This window comes from Rhamphochromis sp. 'chilingali' (genome assembly GCF_963969265.1).
Source record: "Rhamphochromis sp. 'chilingali' genome assembly, chromosome: 17".
NCBI lineage: Eukaryota > Metazoa > Chordata > Actinopteri > Cichliformes > Cichlidae > Rhamphochromis > Rhamphochromis sp. 'chilingali'.
The window spans coordinates 29,714,477-29,734,736 of NC_137944.1; the positions used below are offsets into that span (position 1 = coordinate 29,714,477).

A 20,260-nucleotide genomic window follows, 5' to 3' on the forward strand; every position below is an offset into this window, starting at 1 on the left:
AGTTGCAGTCTGTATCTTGCAGTTGTCTCACTCCATTATAACACTATAATATACAAACAACGGAATTTGAATGAAAACAATGGAATTTGAATGAACAGAACAGAATTTGAATCAAAACAATGGAATTTGGATGAAAACAATGGAATTTGAATCAAAACAATGGAATTTGAATGAAAACAACGGAATTTGAATGAAAACAATGGAATTTGAATGAAAACAATGGAATTTGAATGAAAACAATGGAATTTGAATGAAAACAACGGAATTTGAATGAAAACAACAGAATTTGAATGAAAACAATGGAAGTTTAAAACAAACAACAGAATTAGAATGAAAACAATGGAATTTGAATCAAAACAACGGAATTTGAATCAAAACAACGGAATTTGAATGAAAACAACGGAATTTGAATGAACAGAACAGAATTTGAATGAAAACAATGGAAGTTTAAAACAAACAGAATTAGAATGAAAACAATGGAATTAGAATGAAAACAACGGAATTTGAATGAAAACAATGGAATTTGAATCAAAACAATGGAATTTGAATCAAAACAACGGAATTTGAATGAAAACAACGGAATTTGAATGAACAGAACAGAATTTGAATGAAAACAATGGAAGTTTAAAACAAACAGAATTAGAATGAAAACAATGGAATTAGAATGAAAACAACGGAATTTGAATGAAAACAACGGAATTTGAATGAAAACAATGGAATTTGAATGAAAACAATGGAATTTGAATGAAAACAACGGAATTAGAATGAACAGTACAGAATTTGAATGAAAACAACAGAATTTGAAAACAAACAATGGAATTTGAATCAAAACAATGGAAATAGAATGAAAAGAACAGAATTAGAATGAAAACAACTGAATTTGAATGAAAACAACGGAATTTGAATGAAAACAACGGAATTTGAATGAAAACAACGGAATTAACATGAAAACGACGGAATTTTAGAACAAACAATGGAATTTGAATGAAAACAATGGAAATAGAATGAAAAGAACAGAACTTGAATGAAAACAACTGAATTTGAATGAAAACAACTGAATTTGAATGAAAACAACGGAATTTGAATGAAAACAATGGAATTAGAATGAAAACAATGGAATTAGAATGAAAACAACGGAATTTGAATGAAAACAACGGAATTTGAATGAACAGAACAGAATTTGAATGAAAACAATGGAATTAGAATGAAAACAACGGAATTTGAATGAAAACAACGGAATTTGAATGAAAACAACGGAATTTGAATGAAAACAACAGAATTTGAATGAAAACAACAGAATTTGAATGAAAACAACAGAATTTGAATGAAAACAATGGAATTTGAATGAAAACAACGGAATTTGAATGAACAGAACAGAATTTGAATGAAAACAACGGAATTTGAATGAACAGAACAGAATTTGAATGAAAACAACAGAATTTGAATGAAAACAACTGAATTTGAATGAAAACAACAGAATTTGAATGAAAACAATGGAATTTGAATGAAAACAACGGAATTAGAATGAACAGAACAGAATTTGAATCAAAACAACGGAATTTGAATGAACAGAACAGAATTTGAATGAAAACAACAGAATTTGAATGAAAACAATGGAATTTGAATGAAAACAATGGAATTTGAATGAAAACAACGGAATTTGAATGAACAGAACAGAATTTGAATCAAAACAATGGAATTTGAATGAAAACAACAGAATTAGAATGAACAGAACAGAATTTGAATGAAAACAACAGAATTTGAAAACAAACAATGGAAGTTTAAAACAAACAACAGAATTAGAATGAAAACAATGGAATTTGAATGAAAACAACGGAATTAGAATGAAAACAATGGAATTTGAATGAAAACAACGGAATTAGAATGAACAGTACAGAATTTGAATGAAAACAACAGAATTTGAAAACAAACAATGGAAGTTTAAAACAAACAACAGAATTAGAATGAAAACAATGGAATTTGAATGAAAACAACGGAATTAGAATGAAAACAACAGAATTTCAATGAAAAGAACGGAATTTGAATGAAAAGAATAGAATTTGAATGAAAACAATGGAAGTTTAAACTCTGTTGTAAAAATGAAAAGAACTGGTTAATGAGTTCACAGGTAAGGTAAGGAAAAGCTGGTTACGTTAAGAAATTTGATTGGGCAATCCAGTGCCAATAATGAAATAACATGACTGTAATCATTCAAGCTAACCTGCAGCCTGTGTTACTACAATTTCTTGCTATCATAATGCTGTCATACATGTTATCCACGGTCTTCTTTTAGTGCAAGGCTTCTCTGGTGATCTAATTTGTTTTAAAGAAGTCCTTGACACCCTGTGGTTGTAATTAACTAGAATTCCTCATGCATCCACATTTTAATTTATGTCTGTGTAAATTATGTTTGTCACTGGTCCTGCTGACTGCAGCGAATGCCATCTCACTGTGAAATTCATTCCTGGGGTGTGATGTATGAAGTTATTAGCTCTCTGCCTCAGACTGTGTCTAACTCTCGGCTCCATTCAATGTTTTCTTTCCTGTACCTGTAACTGTCTCCTTGTTGTCTCCCTCTCTAATGAATCCTTAATGACTCTCTCTGCTTCTGCTTTAGGGGCGAGAGAGAAGTGAAGTGTAATTCTACCTGTCAGGGTGAAAAGCCCATGTTAAATGTTTAATGCTTAGTGGTCAGGCTAACATGGGCAGCTGAGTCAGGAAGCAGCAGGCCCACTCATCTCAGCAGCTACAGGCTAATAGGCCGTTAAGCTGATTATGTGTTGAAGGACTTCAGACAGAAAATGTTGCTTAAATATCATTTGGGTGGATTTTGTGGTGTGAAAATGAAAAACTTGAGGAAAGATGATATAGGGTGAAACATCTAAATGTCTACTGGAAGGATTTTCTGAAGATTTTGTAAACTCATTCACGGATTTCTCCAGCGTTATTTGTGATTTAGACTGAAACGTCTGCTGCTTACGGTGGCCCTGAGAGGTCAAACGGACTGCAATAAGAAAAATGCTGCAAAAGCACACAAAACACAATGGAAATAGGAAAAACAAAAACAGAAATGGGGAAAAAACACAAGATAAGTGTTTCTGGGGAGACAATAACCCGACGGACCAGTTGCAGGAACCCAAAACATGGTAGGCGTGTTTTATCATGATTCATATAATACTGATGACGCACTTACCTCTCATCTTTGCTTTCCTCACAAAACTGATAGATCCTCCACTTCTTTTAAGTGTCTCCCAGTGCAATTATAGGCATATTTTTGGTTCCTGCAACTGGTCCGTGGGGTTATTGTTTCCCCAGAAACACTTCCCTTGTGTTTTTTTTATTTTTTATTTCCGTTGTCGTTTTACCCTATTTTTGTTGTGTTTTGTGTGCTTTTGGAACGTTTTTCTTGTTGCTGGTGTTTTCTTAAGTTGCACTCCGTTTGGCCTCTCAGGGCCACCGTAGCTGCTGGATTGACTTCCATACACTGCATTTTGCTACAGATATTTAGAATTTTTATATATTTGGTGTTTAATTACATATTTATCTGTTAAAATGTATCTAAAATGCAACCTGATAGATCTGCCGTAGTTTTTTAACATTGTTTATTATTTATGGCGTGTGACATGGGTAATTATCAAATAATTACCTAATGGAAAGGTCAGCATGCTGTTAACATCCCTGCTTTAAGTTCTCAGATACATAGATCTTTACCTTACAATGGAAAAAATGCCTTTAGATGAATGTTATTGTAAATCCACACATGTACAGTCTTCATAAAGAGTTTCAATGTTTAATGTTGTCGTTGTTTTCCTTCCTGTAGGAGGAGAAAGAGCAGCTCATTGAGTATCGGAGTACAGTAGCTAGCCTGGTGGGCCGGGCCAAGACGGTGGTGCAGCTGCGCCCCCGCAGTGCAGAGAGCACTCTGGGAACTACAACACCCATCAAAGCCATCTGTGACTACAAGCAGATCGAGGTACGGCACCCAGAGCAGTATCATTACACCTCATGAACATGTGGGCATGTCCCTCAAATCTGTGACTTTGTTTAAGAAAAAAGTGTGCATATTTAGCACCGACTCACCTCTGACCTCACCTCTCGATTGTTTCGCCCCTCACCACCAACCAGGGCCCCCCCCCCCCCCCCCCCCCCCCCCCCCCGCCCTGCACTTCCCCACAAAGTCCTTACTCAGCTACTGTTTTCTGCTCGTGAAATTTAGATTGATGTAAACATCTACATGAACAGTTTCCTCCATAACGATGAATATCGCACAGCAGTGGATTTCTTCTTTTTTTCACACAGCTCCAGTTTTCTTCTTTTTCTTTTCTTTTTTTAAAACCAGCATGTCGAAATTTGGAAACTGAATGGACATAATTAACCAGAACTTATGACCTTTGCCTTTGTCCTCCTCAGAAAACACTCTGACTGAGTCTTTAAGAAAGATAACTCAGGCATTATGAGATTCACTCTCAGATTCAGCTGTGATGACCTCTGGGAATCTAAAAGCTAATCAATTATACATCTGTCCCATCCTCTTTGCACCCTGAGAGCTTGGCACGGACATACAGCTGCCCCCAGCGCTGCTATATTTAGTCTACTATGTGTTAGATTGCCCAGGGTGGTTTGCTCCCTGAAGCATACCAGATGTGAGGTCTTGTTTCCAGGTAAAGGATGAAGGTGGTTTGGTCCACATCACTGATCTAAAGCAACGTGACGAAACCTCGCACACAGCTGACAGTTATAAAAAAACATCTGGACAAACGTGCACATGAACCAAAAGTAATCTTTCTCTCCTTCACTTTCCTGTGTCTTCTCCTTTCTTTCCATACCCTCATGTACCTTTTTTTGGCCTCTCCCCTCTCACTCCCTCCTCTTCCTCCTCCTCATTCTCTTCCCTCTCTTCCCCCTCGTCTGTCGGCTGGGCTGGCAAGACAAACGTTCAGGTATAGCTGCCTATATTCTCCCTCTCTCACCTCAGATTTTGACACTGCACACACTGTACTGCCCCAGGTGCCGCTTTCTTATCAGCTGATTTCAGGTTGTATAATTGGTAATAAACTTTATGCCTGCACTCTCAGACTTCTTGGAATAAATTAGATGAAATTACCCATGAAATGGTTCAGAGTACCTTTTACTGGATTTCCTCCCTGGAACAAAAATCTGAAAGCTTATTGTGTTTTATGTTTTTACAGGAAAATATAATTTAGTGGTGTTTTCCTAATCAAATCAGCCAATTATGTTTATTTAAGTGTTTCATTATAAAGTCCAAGTGACTCTTTCTATATGTGCATATGTTTATGGTGTTCTCATAGCCAGAATCAGGTGATAGGATAATCTCACAAAAGTTGATTATGGCAACAATCTGTAAATCAGTAACCAAGTACTAACTTAGCCTCTGGGAATTACTGCAAATGATTCGGTGTTTCCGGTATAGCCAGCTGCTACCCGGGCCAAGACTTCCTGTTCTGTGTACAGGTTATTGTGTCTGAATGCACATGCTTTTTAATAGGCTGCCAAAATGCTGGATGCATTGTTGTCAGACAATACCCAGTGGTTTGGAGATTGTCTTTTGGAAAATGCGTCACTCTTTTGCATAGATGTTTATCTTTATGCAGTAAAATCCAGCTCAGATATGATTGATACAAACAGAAAAAAAAAAAAAATTCTGCAGATTTCATATATTTATGCAGAATCAGTTTAGTTTCGTATGTTTAGTCACAGATTTGTGTCAGACTGAGATCAGTTGATAAGAGCAGGTGGTAATCGCTGAACTGAACTGAATTTAACCCGTCTGTGCCCCTCAGGCTCATTCAGTCAGTCAGAAAATAACATTTCCGTTTCAATATATCTTCATGTATTAAGTGTTTGTGCACAGCTTTGCATTATGGTTGTGTGTGTGTGTGTGTGCAGGGAAGGGGTGAGAGAGGGTGGCGGGTGGGGATGGCTGTGCAGCCCTAACGCTGAAATTTAAAGCCAAACTCGTTTGTCTTCTGTTTATATCCTCTGCTGGGTTTCCTGCAGATAACGTGTCACTAATGTTTATTTCCTCGTTAAATTATTCAAACCCAGCTCAGGTTTTAGGAAGTTTCGCTTTGAGTTTGGAATATATTTGCTGCTTTCACAATAAAAGCCTTTACTGGTGCAAAGCAGCTTTCACACCACATGGCATTGTCCTCGCTCAGCTTCTCTAATATCACGTCATGTTAGGGCTCCTGCTAATTTCATGAAGTCCATGAATTTTTGCATTTTGTGTTGCATTATGAGTTTTTTTGCTGTTTGCTTTTGATTTACGCGTTTTTCCCCCTTTTTTCCTCCTCCCTTGCTTTCTTCTGGGCATTTCTCCTTCCATTCTTTCTCCATCATCTTTTGCAACTCCCTCGCTTTGTGAATCTTTCTCTTAATATTCTCTCTTGCTGTCAACCCTGTTCTCTACATCATTTCCAACATCATTTTCATAACCTCCATTTCCGCTCTCATCTGTCCTTCCCTGCGCCTCGCCTCATACTCTCAGATCACGATAAGCCGAGGAGAGGAGTGTGTGCTGCAGGACAACTCTCAGAGGACCAAGTGGAAAGTGATCAGTCCGACGGGGAACGAAGCCATGGTCCCCTCGGTGTGTTTCACCGTCCCGCCTCCAAACCAGGAGGCCATCGACACAGCCAGCAGGTGAGCCACGTACTGGAAACGTGCATTGGTGTTGCGAATGTATTAAACATTTGTTGTGGATAGCACTGTGCTGATTATTTACTTTTTTATAGTTGATTTTCTTTAAGTCTTTAATGCACAAAAGCCACAATTTTCCACAATACGTAGCGTAGCGAGGCCGTAGACTTCAGGAAGCACTACAGAGTAGGAAAGTTCGGCCTTCACATCAGTCCAAAATCCTAAGAAACTGTTTCCTAGAGATTATCTGACTGTTGAGCTTGAGCTTGGTTTATAAAATGACGTCCTTTTAATCTGAATCTATTTTGTTTAGTATTTTAGAGACTAATGTTCATGTTCCTTGTGTTTTGTCTACAGAGCTGAGCAGCTGTACCAGAAGGTCATGTCCCTGTGGCATCAGCTCCATGTGAACATGAAGAGTGTGGTATCGTGGCACTACCTGCTCAAAGACATCAAGACTGTATCTGGGTGGAACTTGGACACGGTGAGATCCTCTCCATGCGTTTAAATGTGACGGCTATGAATTTGGATTTTATTCTCTCGCCGTGATGATTTCAATTTGTGGTTCTTTTCTTCTCTTCCGTTATATTTATCTTCTCCCTCCTTGTCTCACCTTTCAGGTTCAGAGTCAGTCTCCATCAGAGCGGGAGCACGTCCTCAATCACCTGGAGTCCCAGATGGCCGACTTTCTGTCAGACAGCAAAGAGAGCTCGCTGTTCACGCCGGCCGAAAGACGAGAGCTCGAGAAGGACGTTCAGCAGGCCCAGCAACACTGCCAGGACCTGCTGCTCAACATGGAGACCGGTGAGTGAAGATGGACGGGCTCACACACGGATACATTTAGTTAATCTCTTGCTGACCTCTGACCAGTCAAACTGATGCAAATAATAGCTCTGCGTGTCTCAAAATGACCGTCTTAATCTGTTAATGAAAATAATCCACCTCGTTCCTCATCTTTTATTTTTCTCCAGTGGAGAAGGATGAGTCAGTCTCTCGGTCGTACCTGTCAGAGCTGCAGAACATCACCCTTTGTATTAACGAGGCTGAGCAGAGACTGATGAGAAGTATTGAGACTCCGCCTCCCATCCTGTTGTCAGGTGATGGTGCTGACAACACGGTCCAGATTAGAGAGCAGGAGGTGAGTTTGAGCTCCATCTGCTGCTTGCACACAGTTATTACCCATGTTATAAAGAACTGAGGGTTTTTTGCAGTATATTGTTGTCGTTGTCTATAAAGCCAGAGGAAGAAGCGCTCGTCCATTGATAGATTTGTTTTTGGATTAACCAAGAAATATCACAGCAAATACTCATCATACAAGTCAGCCTTTTTGGTGAGCAGCTAACAAGACAGATCTTAACAGACTTCAGTTAGTCCAGAATAAGGCAGCCAAAAATATATATATTTATAATAAATATATATAATATATATATTTAAAGCATCTTTTAAGCGAAATAAATAGCCTTATGCATTTAGAGAATTGGCTTCTATTCATAATTTCAAAAAACACTTAAAAGTCTATTTAGGCAGCTTTTAATTACTGTAAATATTGTAAGAGGGCAATAATGGAAATTTGTGTATTTTGTCTCAATGTTATTGATATTTATGTTTATATTTTCACAATAGTAAAACCTGACTGTGGATGTAAGACGCTATTTTGCATCCACTTTATTGAGTAATATTTTATTTGAGCAAACATTTAGCAACCACTGTTGTGGAAGCTATTGGGGTTCCTTATAAATAAGCAAATAAGCGATGATGATTACAACTGGTATTGAGCAGTATGGCTGTGGTCTGGAAGTTTCGAAACATTTACCACAGAGGAAGCTATTTTGATGAAGCAAAGCAGTTTTTATTTTAATTTTAAAGATTGTCACCATGTAGTTTAAAAATAAAGATGGTTCCTTTTTATGCAGAAGCTGCAGTCTGAGCTGGACAGCCTGCGCTCCAGTTTGGGTGACGTGTCTCATCGCTGCGTTAAGTTCTTCGAGGAGAAGCCCACCTCGTCCAGCGTTCCTGTCCTCCGGTCGGAGCTCAATCACGCTGTGGAGAAGATGGACAAAGTGCACAACCTCTCAGCTGTCTACCTTGAAAAGTTAGTTAGATTTTTAGAAGTCATGTGAAACTTCTCTGTTCTTTTTGTTTCCCCAGATGATACGATTTGTTGTCCTTTTACATCTTTAGGTTAAAAACAGTGGATGTCCTGATCCGTAGCCTGGATGAAGCAGAGAGCCAAGTCAGGAAGTACGAGAACAGACTAAGTGAGGAAGACATTGTTCCTGCTGACACAACAGCCATTCAGAACCTCAGAGATCAACTGGGGGTAAGCCTCACCATCACATAAAGTCCTCTCATGTCTCTATAAAGATGAACCTCTGACCCTCTAACCTCTAACTTTCAGAAGTGGCAGGCTGAGCTTGGTGAGCAGGAAGGAGTCTTCCAGTCTCTGCAGGTGGAGGTACGTCAGGCCAAAGAGGCGGGGTCTAAGCTCAACAGGCTCCACCCGGACCGCAGCCCTGAGCTCGACCGCTACCAGGACAAAGCCAATCAGATAACAGAAAGATGGAGTGGAATCAAAAGACAGATGGAGACACGGTGAGTGAAGATGCCTAAAAAGAAAAGGAGGAGCACGATTCATGTGTGTTGTGACAAACGATGTAACGATCTGCTTAGAAAAACTAACTGGATGCTGAACTTATCAGGACGTTAGTGTGGAAAAGGATCTGAAGGTAGTTTTCTTTTTTTCTGCAGACGAGCGGATCTTGAAGCTCTGGGCTCCTCCCTGCAGCAGTACAGAGACGGCCACTCCGCTTTGATCAAGTGGATCGAAGAGACGACGGAGAGACAAGAAAACACACAGCCGGGACAGATGGACAGCAAAGCGCTGTCGGAACAACTGGCCCAGCAGACTGTTAGTGCCGCTGAATCCTCTGACTTACAACATGTGTCCAGATGAGAAAAACGACTTGAGCCTAAACATTTATAAATTCTGATTGTTTTTCTTTCCAGGCCTTGGTAGCTGAGATCGAACAGAATCAGACCAAACTAGACGAGTGCCAGACTCATTCCAAACAATACTGTGCCTCAGTGAAGGTGAGAAACCGTGACAGACGTGTCTCGGAGTGAAGGTACGCAGGAAACTTGATTCCTCTCGTGCTTTTATCTTGTAGGATTATGAACTACAGCTGATGACATTCAGAGCCTTTGTAGAGTCGATGCACAAATCACCTGTCAAGAGGAGAAGGATGCACTCTTCCTCTGACGCTATCACTCAGGAGGTAATTGGATAACTGTTTACCATCGTGATCATTGCAGGAGCTTTATTGTTTTAAGTAAATAAAGTTTGTGTGTTTTGTATTTGTCTGAATCTAATATCCCGCAGTTAGTGATGTTTGTTTGGGGTTTTTATTATCTCTTCAGTTCATGGACTTGCGCACACGCTACACAGCCTTAGTGACCTTAACAACCCAGCATGTGAAGTACATCAGCGATGCTCTGAGAAGACTGGAGGAGGAGGAGGTGACACTTTGATTCTCTTTCAGTGACTTTCTTGCTTTACACAGCGGTCATCTATTATTAACTGTTTAATTTACTTAGACACTACTTGTGGTTGCTGTAGCTCACTGAATCGAAGAGTTGCTATTATAACTTCTGTTCCCTGAGTGGATGAAGCTCCTATGCTTTTGAGTATTGCCACCAGACTAGCAGAGATCTGGCTATCAAATCTGACCTCTCGGCAGGCAACACAGAGAAGCAACACTGCAACATAACAACAGAAAGTGAGAAAACTTTAACTGGGAAGTGTAGATTTAATTGTTCTGTCCAGGACATACTGGTCTATCAGAACTGGGCAGAAATGCTTGAAAGCTGGAAAAGCAGCTAGCAGCTCCAAATAATTGATGTGCAGCTGGCACTGCAGTCCAAACCGCTCGCAATGCATCCCCATACTGGGTGTCTAGAGTTAACATGCAAGGTGCAGTTATCAGAAGCCTCCGGAGGAGGTGACGCGACACCACAGGCAGAGAGTACCGTGTCAAAACCTGTATAAGAACTGAGGGATGTTTGTGATGAGAAGGGTGTATGTCTGCAGGTGGTGCCTGTGATATGTCATCACAGGTCATCTGCCTGAAAGTTGTGAATAGAGGCGTCTTTGGTCAGGAGACACAGAGGTGTGATATCTCATACTGTATGTGCTGCACAGGTGAATTGACAAAAAGGGATCTTATGTGAAATCTACTGTTTAGTGTCATTAATTTTTGCTTTCTTGCCTCTATCTGTGCAGAAAGAGGTGGAGGAGGAGAAACAGGCCAGGGTGGGGCAGGTTTCAGACCTTCTGGGCTGGGTCAAAGGCCTCCAGGGACGCGCTGGTGGCCCCAACGCCGAGTCTTCTCTGGCTGCTCAACAGGTACTGTTTATACATATGCAATGAATGCGAAGGAGACTGTTATGTTGGTACCTCGTTTAGTGGTACATGAAGGTTGTTATGTTGTCAAATAGATTCTTCATCTGTTTTTTTCTGCAGGCCATCAATGAACAGCTAGCAGCCAAGAAAGATCAGGTGGCTGAAGCTATAAGGAGCACACAGGTCTTCCTTCTGTCGAAACAGGCCAGCAAGTAAGTTAACATGCATGGACTCCTCACAGAGAGCAGTGATTTTTAAATTGTCCTCCCAGCCAGCAGTGCACGCATCACAGGGGCCACTTCTGTAGCAACCAGCGGGTAAATAGAAGTTAGGATTAGATGATGATAACTGCCAACTTCAAACAATCACATTATAAATTTTATGTCAAAGCCACTGTAAAGCATCTTTCCAACACACATGCAGACTAATGTTAAACACCTAACTACACCTGTTAACCTTGTCCCTTTTTTCTTCTGTAGGTTGTCCCCAGAGGAGCGGGCACACGTGGAGGCTCAGCTGGACGAGCTGAAGACCACCTACAACCAGCTGTGCGACAGCTCCACCCAACAGCTGCAGCAGCTGGAGCAGCAACTGGCCAAAGAGGAGGAAAGAAAGGTAGATCGGTTTGGCTGGGGTGGGCCGAGCGGGGAGAAGGGTGTCTGCAGATTTATGGCAAACATGTATTCTGCTTATGCGAGCTTAAACAAAAATAACCACAAAGGTACTTTTATAAAATGTTCCTTGAGTCTGAATATCTTTGCGAGCGAAGCGTGAGTTTATATGTGGGCCAGCAAATTATCATCTATGTTGTTCAGCATGTTGTGTGTTCACCGATTTGCATTTCTGAAAAACATCACCAGTCTTGACGAATGTCACTCATTGACTTGGTTTGGTTTAACAAACACCGACAGATCCTGTTCAGATGTGTATTCAGATCCTCTGTAATAACCATTTCTACCAGGATGACCATCTTTTTGGTCATCACTGGAGAAATAAGGGTTGCTAAAATAATTTATACATCTAGAATACACTGCAGTGTTTTGTTTTTGGTATAAGAAACCTCTGCAGCTCATTAATCAATATATGGGTGTTAAAGGGAAATGTCAAAAGGACAGAAAACAACTGGAATACACCGTCTGAACTGGGCCTCAGCATGGAGTGATCCACTCTCACATTATCATATAAAAGCCTGCATTCATGTCATTAACTATCACCAACCCTGATTTTTATCATCCTCATTGTCACCGTCATCATCATTATCATCAGAAAATACATCTGCTGAGCTGCTAACATGGTTAATACACGGCCTTAGTGGTGCCGCACTAGATCAGAGCTTCCCAGGTGACGCTAGTGAGGGGAAAGCTGTAGAGCTTTGCTTTTCATTCTTAGAAACTGTCAAAAAAAGGTACATCCACATTTTTATGTCATCCCAGCATCGAAAAAGTAAAATGTTACTTTTCTTTATACGGTGGTGAAATGCCACTGCATAAAGTCAGCATTGCTTTTTAGCATTTTTCTGCATACGTTTACCCCATGTAGATGTACAGTCATCCAAGGGGAATCACACATTCCCAGCCCTCACACTCTCATACAAGTGTTCCTCCCCTTCATTTGAAATACATTACATCATCCCTGGATGTGTGAGAGAATTTCAGGTTTGAAGCTCTCATTTATGACACTTCCTAGTTTTTAACAGTTGCACTCATAGTTGATTTTTGTGTAAATGTTTTATGGTTTTACTAAAAATGCTCACTAAAAGGTAAAGTAGAACTTTTCAAGAAGTCACTTTTGTATTTTAGAGTGTAAGTGCACCAAAGGCCAGCTATGCAAAAACAAAAAAAACAACGTCACCATTTGAGCATGTTGTGTCCAGATCACAAGAGTGTGTGTGAGAGAGAATGACGTTTTTGTGTTTGTTCTAATGCATACTATTAATGTGTGAAACTTTTTTAAACCAGCATTTTGCTTGAAAATCACTAACAGCTGCCAACGGAGAGTTGTGGACATCCAAGGATCAGAAAACAAAGCAAAACAGGACTTTGATAAACATCATTAGTCTATTTTGTGATTGCAGGTTAGAGCAGCTGCATGGTTAGTTTTAGTGCCATCCAGTCTCATGGAAATGTATTATGTAATGTGTGATGCAGTTAAAGATACAAATCTGCAATAATAATCATAATCTGTGCAAATCAGCAGGTAAACTTACTATCAGAAATGTGGAAATACTGATAAATATTTGTTATTTATCACTATTTGCCACATATTTGCCCCACTCCCGATCAGCTTTCACTGAGCAGTCATGGTTTAGTATAGTTTCAGTTTGTACCTTAGTCAGTTTAACATTAGGTCAGTTTGAGGTTTTGACGTCAAAGCAGTGTTAGGAGTCTGAATGAAGAGTGGCATGCAGAACGCTAACAACCAGCTTCTCACCTGTCGCGCCTCACTCTGCCGAGCCATAAACTGGCCCATTAGTGTGTGCACAGCAGGACGGGCCCAAACGGTAAGTAGCGCTCGCTTTCTCTCTTACCGTTGCCTTTAAGTTTTTCTCGTGTAGTTTTTCTTATTCTCCTCAACTTCTGAATACTTGTGTGTTCCTTTTTCTGCTGTTGTTTCCCCTTATCTAGCGCTTCTTTCTGCATTTTTGTTAGGAATATGCTTTGTTGCATGCTTACTGCTTGTCCTAGAATAGTGATGGTAAGTATTAAAATGCCTTTTAATTTAGTAGAAATTAAAACAAGTTCAAAATATAAATTATCAAATTGCTAACAGAAATATATATAGTGGCATTTTTAAACATGGATAAGCTGTTTTGTGGCAAGTGGTTGTGGGTTTTCTTCTCTTTTTTTTTTTCCTGATTCTACGATCTGTCATAGTGTAGTGTCACATAATAACAAATTAACATTACGTAATATGCGTGCTGGCTAAAACTGCCAGGTCATAAAGAAAAGAGAATGAATATCAACTGGGATTTTGGTTTCTTTCTTTTTGCAGAATGAGATTGCCATTGCTGGAGTGATTGACCTGAGTACAGTGGAAACATTCCCAGTATTCCCAGCAGCTCAACGTGGTCTTATTGACCAGGACACCTGCCATGTTCTGCTAGAGACCCAGCTCATTATGGGTGGGCTCCTTCAACCTGACTCTCCTGTCAAACTTTCACTGGAGCAAGCTCTAACTCGAGGCCTAATTGACAGCCATACCAGACAGTCCCTGTCTGAGCTTGAGAGCGCCCTGTATTTGGTGGAAAACACCAAGACTGTGAGTGATGAACAACAAGAAAATGCCTTGCCTATAGTTAGAGCCATGGAGACCGGGCTAATCAGAGAGGAAGTGGGACTTCGCATTCTCCAACTCCAGATGAACACTGGAGGATTGAGACATTCAACTGGAAAAATGTTGAGTTTGGAGCAAGCAGAAGACAAGAGACTTTTGTCTCCCAGAATTATTACCAAGCTCCAGTCGAGACTACAACACAGAGAGCTGATTGATCCAAACACAGCTGAAAAAGTAAATCTCTGTGAGCTGCAGCTCCAGTGTGTTCTCGATGATGATTCAGGGCTTCTTCTCTTCCCTGTCAAGCAGCAGCCTGGAGGAACAGTTTGCCTCCGTTCTGGAAGAAAAGTCGGTATTTTCCGTGCTGTGCAGGAGGGACTGATTGATCGGAAAGTTACCGTACGACTTCTTGAAGCTCAGCTTTTTGCCGGTGGTATTGCAGACCCACGATCTGGCCATCGACTGACAGTTGATGAAGCAGTTCGCCATGGGCTTATGGACCAGGATCTAGCCTGTGCCATGTTGGCACGTCAACTGCAAAATGGGGGCATTCTAGACCCTTTCAGTGGAGAGCGCCTGGACTTAGAAGAGAGTATTCGCAGGGACCTTCTCTCCCCTCGTTTGGCTCTGTTGGTCCTTGAGTCTCTCTGGACTTTTATGGGCTTGCTCTGGCCTGAAACTGGAGAGGTTTTACCCATTGCTGAGGCTGTTCAACAAGGTGTGATCTCGGGGGATCTAGCAAGGAGCACCCTGAGACAACGACATGCCATTGGGGCTTTGTACAACCCAGAAACCCTTCAGGTGCTGCCCCTGAACAGGACTGCTGAAAATGAATTAGATCCCAGTGCGGTCAGTTTTCTCAAAGAAATCCACATACCAGATGTTCTTTCCAACATGACCCAGTCAGGTAACCCATCTCTAAACCGCCACAGCTGGGGTTCCACTAGCTCCTCCTCTCCTCCATCCTCTCCCCTGCCTCCATCATCTCCCACAGGCCTTGTGTGGGAAACTACATCAACTAATGGGAAGGATCCTGAGGAACAAGCCAAACACAAGCTGGTGTTTCACCTCATGACTCACAGCTATGTAGATGCTCATTCTGGAAAGCGCCTCGTGCTGCTTGACCCTGAGCTAATGATAATGATCAAGGACGCTGACATGGTTGCTGGAGAATCTGCTCGTCAGGTTGAGCCGCTAAGCAGTGTGGCTACAGATAAGCTAGATAAACTGGAAATGGGGGAAAAGATTAGTTTGGCAGGTAATGGAGTGAGTGAAGGTGTCAACGACAGTTCCAGTTTAGTCACACCAAGTAAGGATTTTGAGATTAACGATAGAAGTGGCCTAGAAGAAATGCATGATGGGGAAGGAGACAACAAATCACTGCAGCAACCATCAGAACCCATAGAAGAAGACTTAGCCATTTCAGCTAAATATGAAATTGCTGGTGATAAAAGTGAAAAGGTAGATGAACAAAAGAAAGAAATGACCAGTTGGGACAGTTTAGCTTCAGCTAAATACCTCAACGATGAAATAACAAAGAGCCCAAATGAAATAATACAAACTGAATACCAACCCATGGATAGTCCTGTGCGAGACAGTGGAAGTACAACTGCAACAGAAGTTATTGAAATGGCCACAGCACCACTCAAATCAGAGGATAATGTTGAAAGGAAGACATTCAAAGAGCTCGTCCCAGGGGAAAAACCAAATGAAGATGTTAAATTAACAGCATCCCAAGAAAGGAAAGATATAAAAGATTCCCAGGCTGAATCAGAAATTATAAAACAAAACGTGGCTGTAAAAGAGACAGACTCAAAGCAAGCTAAACCACAAGTTGATATCTCTGAAGCAGTAGTGGAAAAGCAAGAAGAGGATGCTGAACTGGAGAGGATGGTCATGCAGCTCAAACAGGGAGGTCTAATGACAGAAGAAGGGGAAAAGCTGCTGCCAGATGAGGCAGTAGCCCAGGGTGTCCTTCCTGGCCATACAGCTGTTAAATTAATGGCTCAAGCCGGTTTGTTTGGGGGCTTCCTAGATGCCAGCAGTGGGGAGTCACTTACCATGGAGGAAGTTATGCAGGAGGGTTTACTAGATGAAGATCTAATGTGGGGTGTCCTAAAGTCAGATAAAACCCTTGCAGGGGTTGTTGATGTGGAGAAAAGGCAGATCTGTGGGGTGAGGGAGGCAGCTCAGGCAGGGTTGATTGATCCCAACACAGCCTCTCGACTTCTGGAAGCCCAGGTGGCATCTGGGGGGATTGTTGACCTGCGTAGGGATAAGAAAGTCTCTGTGACTCTAGCAGCAAACCTGGGGCTGATTGAAGATGATCATAGAGAAGAACTTGTAGCACTGGAGAAGGCATGCAAGGGAAAGGATGCAGATTCCTCAACATTCCTCAAGAAAGCCAGTTTGCAGCTTCAGATGGAAGGTGTTCTCGACCCAGAGTCCAAGTCTCCAGTTCCTATAGAACAAGCTATTCACAAAGGCTTAATTAGACCAGAGGAAGCTTATCAGGTCTTGGCTAGGCAAGTGGCTGAAGGTGGTATAATTCACCATCCTTCAGGCATGAGGCTTCCAGTTTCTGATGCTGTTGATAGAGGACTAGTAGATCGGTCCGTTGCTCCTGGGTTAGAGGAACTTGAGTGGGTCTACCAAGGAAAAGTCAGTCCTTCACATCGCCCAGAAGCTTTTGTTTTCCAAGCATCAACCGGAGCTATTTCAGACCCTGACACTGGAATCAAACTTACTTTGACAGAGGCTGTTACTAAGGGTCTTCTAGATAAGAACAAAGCCAGTGAAGTCATGGCTTCTCCTACAGTAACTCAAGGAGTTCTTGACCCCCAAACAGCACGGATTGTGCCCTATTCAGAACTTGTAAACCAGGGTAAGATAGATATTGAAACAGGTAAACGCTTCTTGGAGGTGAAACCATTCCGTGGTGTTCAGGATAAACAATCAAAGGAAACACTGACCCTTCCCGAAGCAGTTGCATTAAAGAAAGTTGATCCAGCTCCAGCATTTAGACTTCTCCAAAGCCAGGCAGACAGCGGTGGGATCATTGATATCAGAACTGGAGAAAGGCTCTCGCTGCCTGAAGCTTCTAAGAGAGGTTTAGTTGGAGATGATATGGTCACAGAAATAGCTACAAACCAGTTTTTGAAAGGAGGCTTAGTTGATCCTTCAACTGGACAACGAGTCTCAGGTCTCAATGTTGCAACTGCTTTAGGACTGATATCTAACAATGTGGCTTTGGAGATTCAGGAGAAAGTGATGTCGGTAGAGACAGAGGGTGGTGAAGAAAGCTCTACACCCGTTGCCTCATCAGATAGTACGTACAGCCCTGCTATCAAATTTTCAGCATCAAGTCCAGACAGTCCATCAAACTGGTCTGATGTGAACACTGAGGAGCCCACGAAATCTCCACCTTCAAAGAGAGAAGCAGTGCAAGATGAAGAGAAAACACTGACATCTGTACTTTCAGATCAGTTAAAGTTATATGACACGATTGCAGATGAGGACAAAGTGGACAAACCTGAGTCAGGGAAAGAAAAGACTTCAAGGCAGCCGGACGAGTCCATGGACATCTTATTTAAGTTTGCAACTAATGTTGAGAAAAGAATCCAGCAAGCCATAAAAGAAATTAAACCACAGAAAGACACCACTAAATCACAGAGTCTTCCTGAACAGGAGGCAGATGAGAGACTGCAAATAAATGATGAACAAAGGAAAAGCATTATCAGAGATTCTGTAGAAGTCAAGCCGACACAAATCTATCATGCTGACAAAGATTTACAGGAAAAGGATAGAACAGGTGTCAATGGGGAACCTGTGCAGGGTGGGGGAAAAGAGCGTGTTCCCGAGGATGGAAGATTGAAGCCTAAGACAACGAGTCCTGTGGCAGCAATGGTTATAGATGACAAGGAAAGCAAAGAGGGTGATGAAGTGTCAAATTTGGGCGAAGAGGAATCTAGAAAGGATGATGTGGCAGTGCAGAAAGATGATGGCATAAGAGAGAAGGTCCAAGTGGTGGAGAAAGCGAAGCCCTTAAAGGTTGAAGATTTAGAGATCAAAACCAGCACTCGTTCTGAAGAGTCAGCACAGTCATTGACATCTGCTTCCAAAGAGTCAGAAAACAAAAGCAAAAAGAAGAGGAAAAATAAAAAGAAGGGAAAAGGTAAAGAGACAGAGGGCGAAAAACACCCTTCAGAGATAAAGCATGCATCTCAAATTTATCAAACTGAGGAGGAGATGGAAGGAAAGTCTGGAGCTGTTAATGCGACTACAGTTGAGTTTGCGTCACAAGACGTAGACATGAAATCACAGATTCATGGTCAGGGAGCTTCTGAAGGGCCAATCGAAGGCATAGGGACTGATGAGAAATTTGAGGTTGAGAGTAATTTGGTGAGACAGGGACAGAAAGAAGCCTTAAAACCAATCGCTGAACCAGAGAAAGAGGCAAATAAAATATTAACAGCTACAGCAAAGGCTGATAAGAGAGAGGAGATGAAAGGGAAGTCTGAAGAAAAGGATTCTGTCGCTCAGCAACCAGAAAAACCAGAGAGCATTCAGGAGGTGAAGGAAAGGAAAGAGCATGAGCTGCCTCAGAAATCCCCTCTGCCAGACACTGAGAAAGCGGCCTTGATCCTGAAGGCCAAAGAGAGTATTCTTAAAAAGGTGTTTGAAAAAGGCGTGAGTGAGAAACAGGCTGCTGAGGAGCTGCAGGCGCTGCGCAAGGAAGTGGGGAAGAAGGAGGGTAAAGGTATAACTGTTAGTGATGTAAAGGCACAAACTCGGCACGCTAAGGAGGATGGAGTGGAGAGTCGAGCTGTAAAAGAAGACACTGTCAAGACATCCGATGGTTTATCTGAAGAAAGTAAAGAAGAAGAGATGAGTGTCAAGGTGGACAAAATGAAACTGAGAGAAGTCAAAGAAAATCTGCCTGTGGAGAAACCGTTGGTCGAGGAGACCACAGAGGCTGAACCGCTGGAAGTTTCTTCAAATGAAAAAGAAAAGGATGCAACTTTTGGAATGGAAGAGACACAAAAAGATATTAAGACAGCTGCATCGGTCCAATCTAAAGAAGCCCAGCCTAGTAAACAAAGTAAGAAGAGCAAAAGATCCAAGAGGCTGAAAGTGGCTGAAAAAGCTGAGCCTGATACTGAGAAGGCACTGAGCAAGGAAAAAGTGGAAGTGACTGCAACAGAAATTACCCCAAAATCCACTCTGGAAAGAACAGATTTGGAAAGCTCAGGTTTGATTCAGGAGCAGAAGGTAGATTCTGAGAGTCGGTCACTAACGAGGGATGTCCTCTCACCTTCGGCTGGTGAAGAGACAGTTGAGGTGGAGACCCCTGCGATTATTATTCCAACAGTTGAGACTCTTGAACAAACTTCACCACAGAGGCCCAGTTATCACGTGCAGGACATCGTACAAGCGGAAGAGATCAGTGGCGGGAAAGACAAATCCCATTCAGGCACTGGAGGTGTGATCGAAGCTGACCTTTCTCACGATGGACACAAAGTGGAGACTCAGTCCACAGCTCTGTCCGCTGCTCTGTCCACAGCTCAGCCCACAGCTTCTGATCCACAGCCTGATAAAACAGCTGGCAAAGGCAGAAAGAAGAAAAAGCACCAACCAGTCAAAGAAGAAGGCACCGATACTCCTGCATCAGAATCTTTAAAAAACCAACAGCAACATCTTGAATCTTCAGAAACGCCGGCTTTGCTCTCAGAAGATGCTGCAGCTGAGTCTGGATCACCTGTAGTCCCACAGTCTGAGACCACCACTGAGACCTGGGCAGAGGATGACGCCAGCGAGAGTCCCCAACAGGTGTCAAAGAAAGAGGAAGCATCATCTGTGACTGGCAAGGCAAGAGGAAAACTTGTGAAGTTATAAATATTTTTATTTATTTATTTATTTTAAAGCCCT

At 41.7% G+C, this 20,260-nt stretch overlaps 1 protein-coding gene across 8 annotated transcripts in view; it reads left to right on the plus strand.

Annotated features, from left to right (window-relative positions):
- Positions 1-20,260, plus strand: part of macf1a (microtubule actin crosslinking factor 1a) — a 233,685-nt gene that overhangs the window by 137,270 nt on the left and 76,155 nt on the right. For 7 of the 8 annotated variants that reach the window (XM_080863451.1, XM_080863454.1, XM_080863452.1 and 4 more), the window contains 16 exons: positions 3,821-3,973; positions 6,509-6,663; positions 7,018-7,144; positions 7,281-7,464; positions 7,632-7,798; positions 8,574-8,752; positions 8,842-8,980; positions 9,059-9,252; positions 9,409-9,568; positions 9,667-9,750; positions 9,828-9,935; positions 10,078-10,176; positions 10,940-11,062; positions 11,180-11,271; positions 11,539-11,674; positions 14,051-20,200. In XM_080863451.1, the coding sequence (XP_080719577.1) occupies positions 3,821-3,973; positions 6,509-6,663; positions 7,018-7,144; positions 7,281-7,464; positions 7,632-7,798; positions 8,574-8,752; positions 8,842-8,980; positions 9,059-9,252; positions 9,409-9,568; positions 9,667-9,750; positions 9,828-9,935; positions 10,078-10,176; positions 10,940-11,062; positions 11,180-11,271; positions 11,539-11,674; positions 14,051-20,200 (8,250 nt within the window). The remainder of the gene's footprint in view (positions 1-3,820; positions 3,974-6,508; positions 6,664-7,017; positions 7,145-7,280; positions 7,465-7,631; positions 7,799-8,573; positions 8,753-8,841; positions 8,981-9,058; positions 9,253-9,408; positions 9,569-9,666; positions 9,751-9,827; positions 9,936-10,077; positions 10,177-10,939; positions 11,063-11,179; positions 11,272-11,538; positions 11,675-14,050; positions 20,201-20,260) is intronic. The other variant, XM_080863458.1, reaches the window with a different exon arrangement.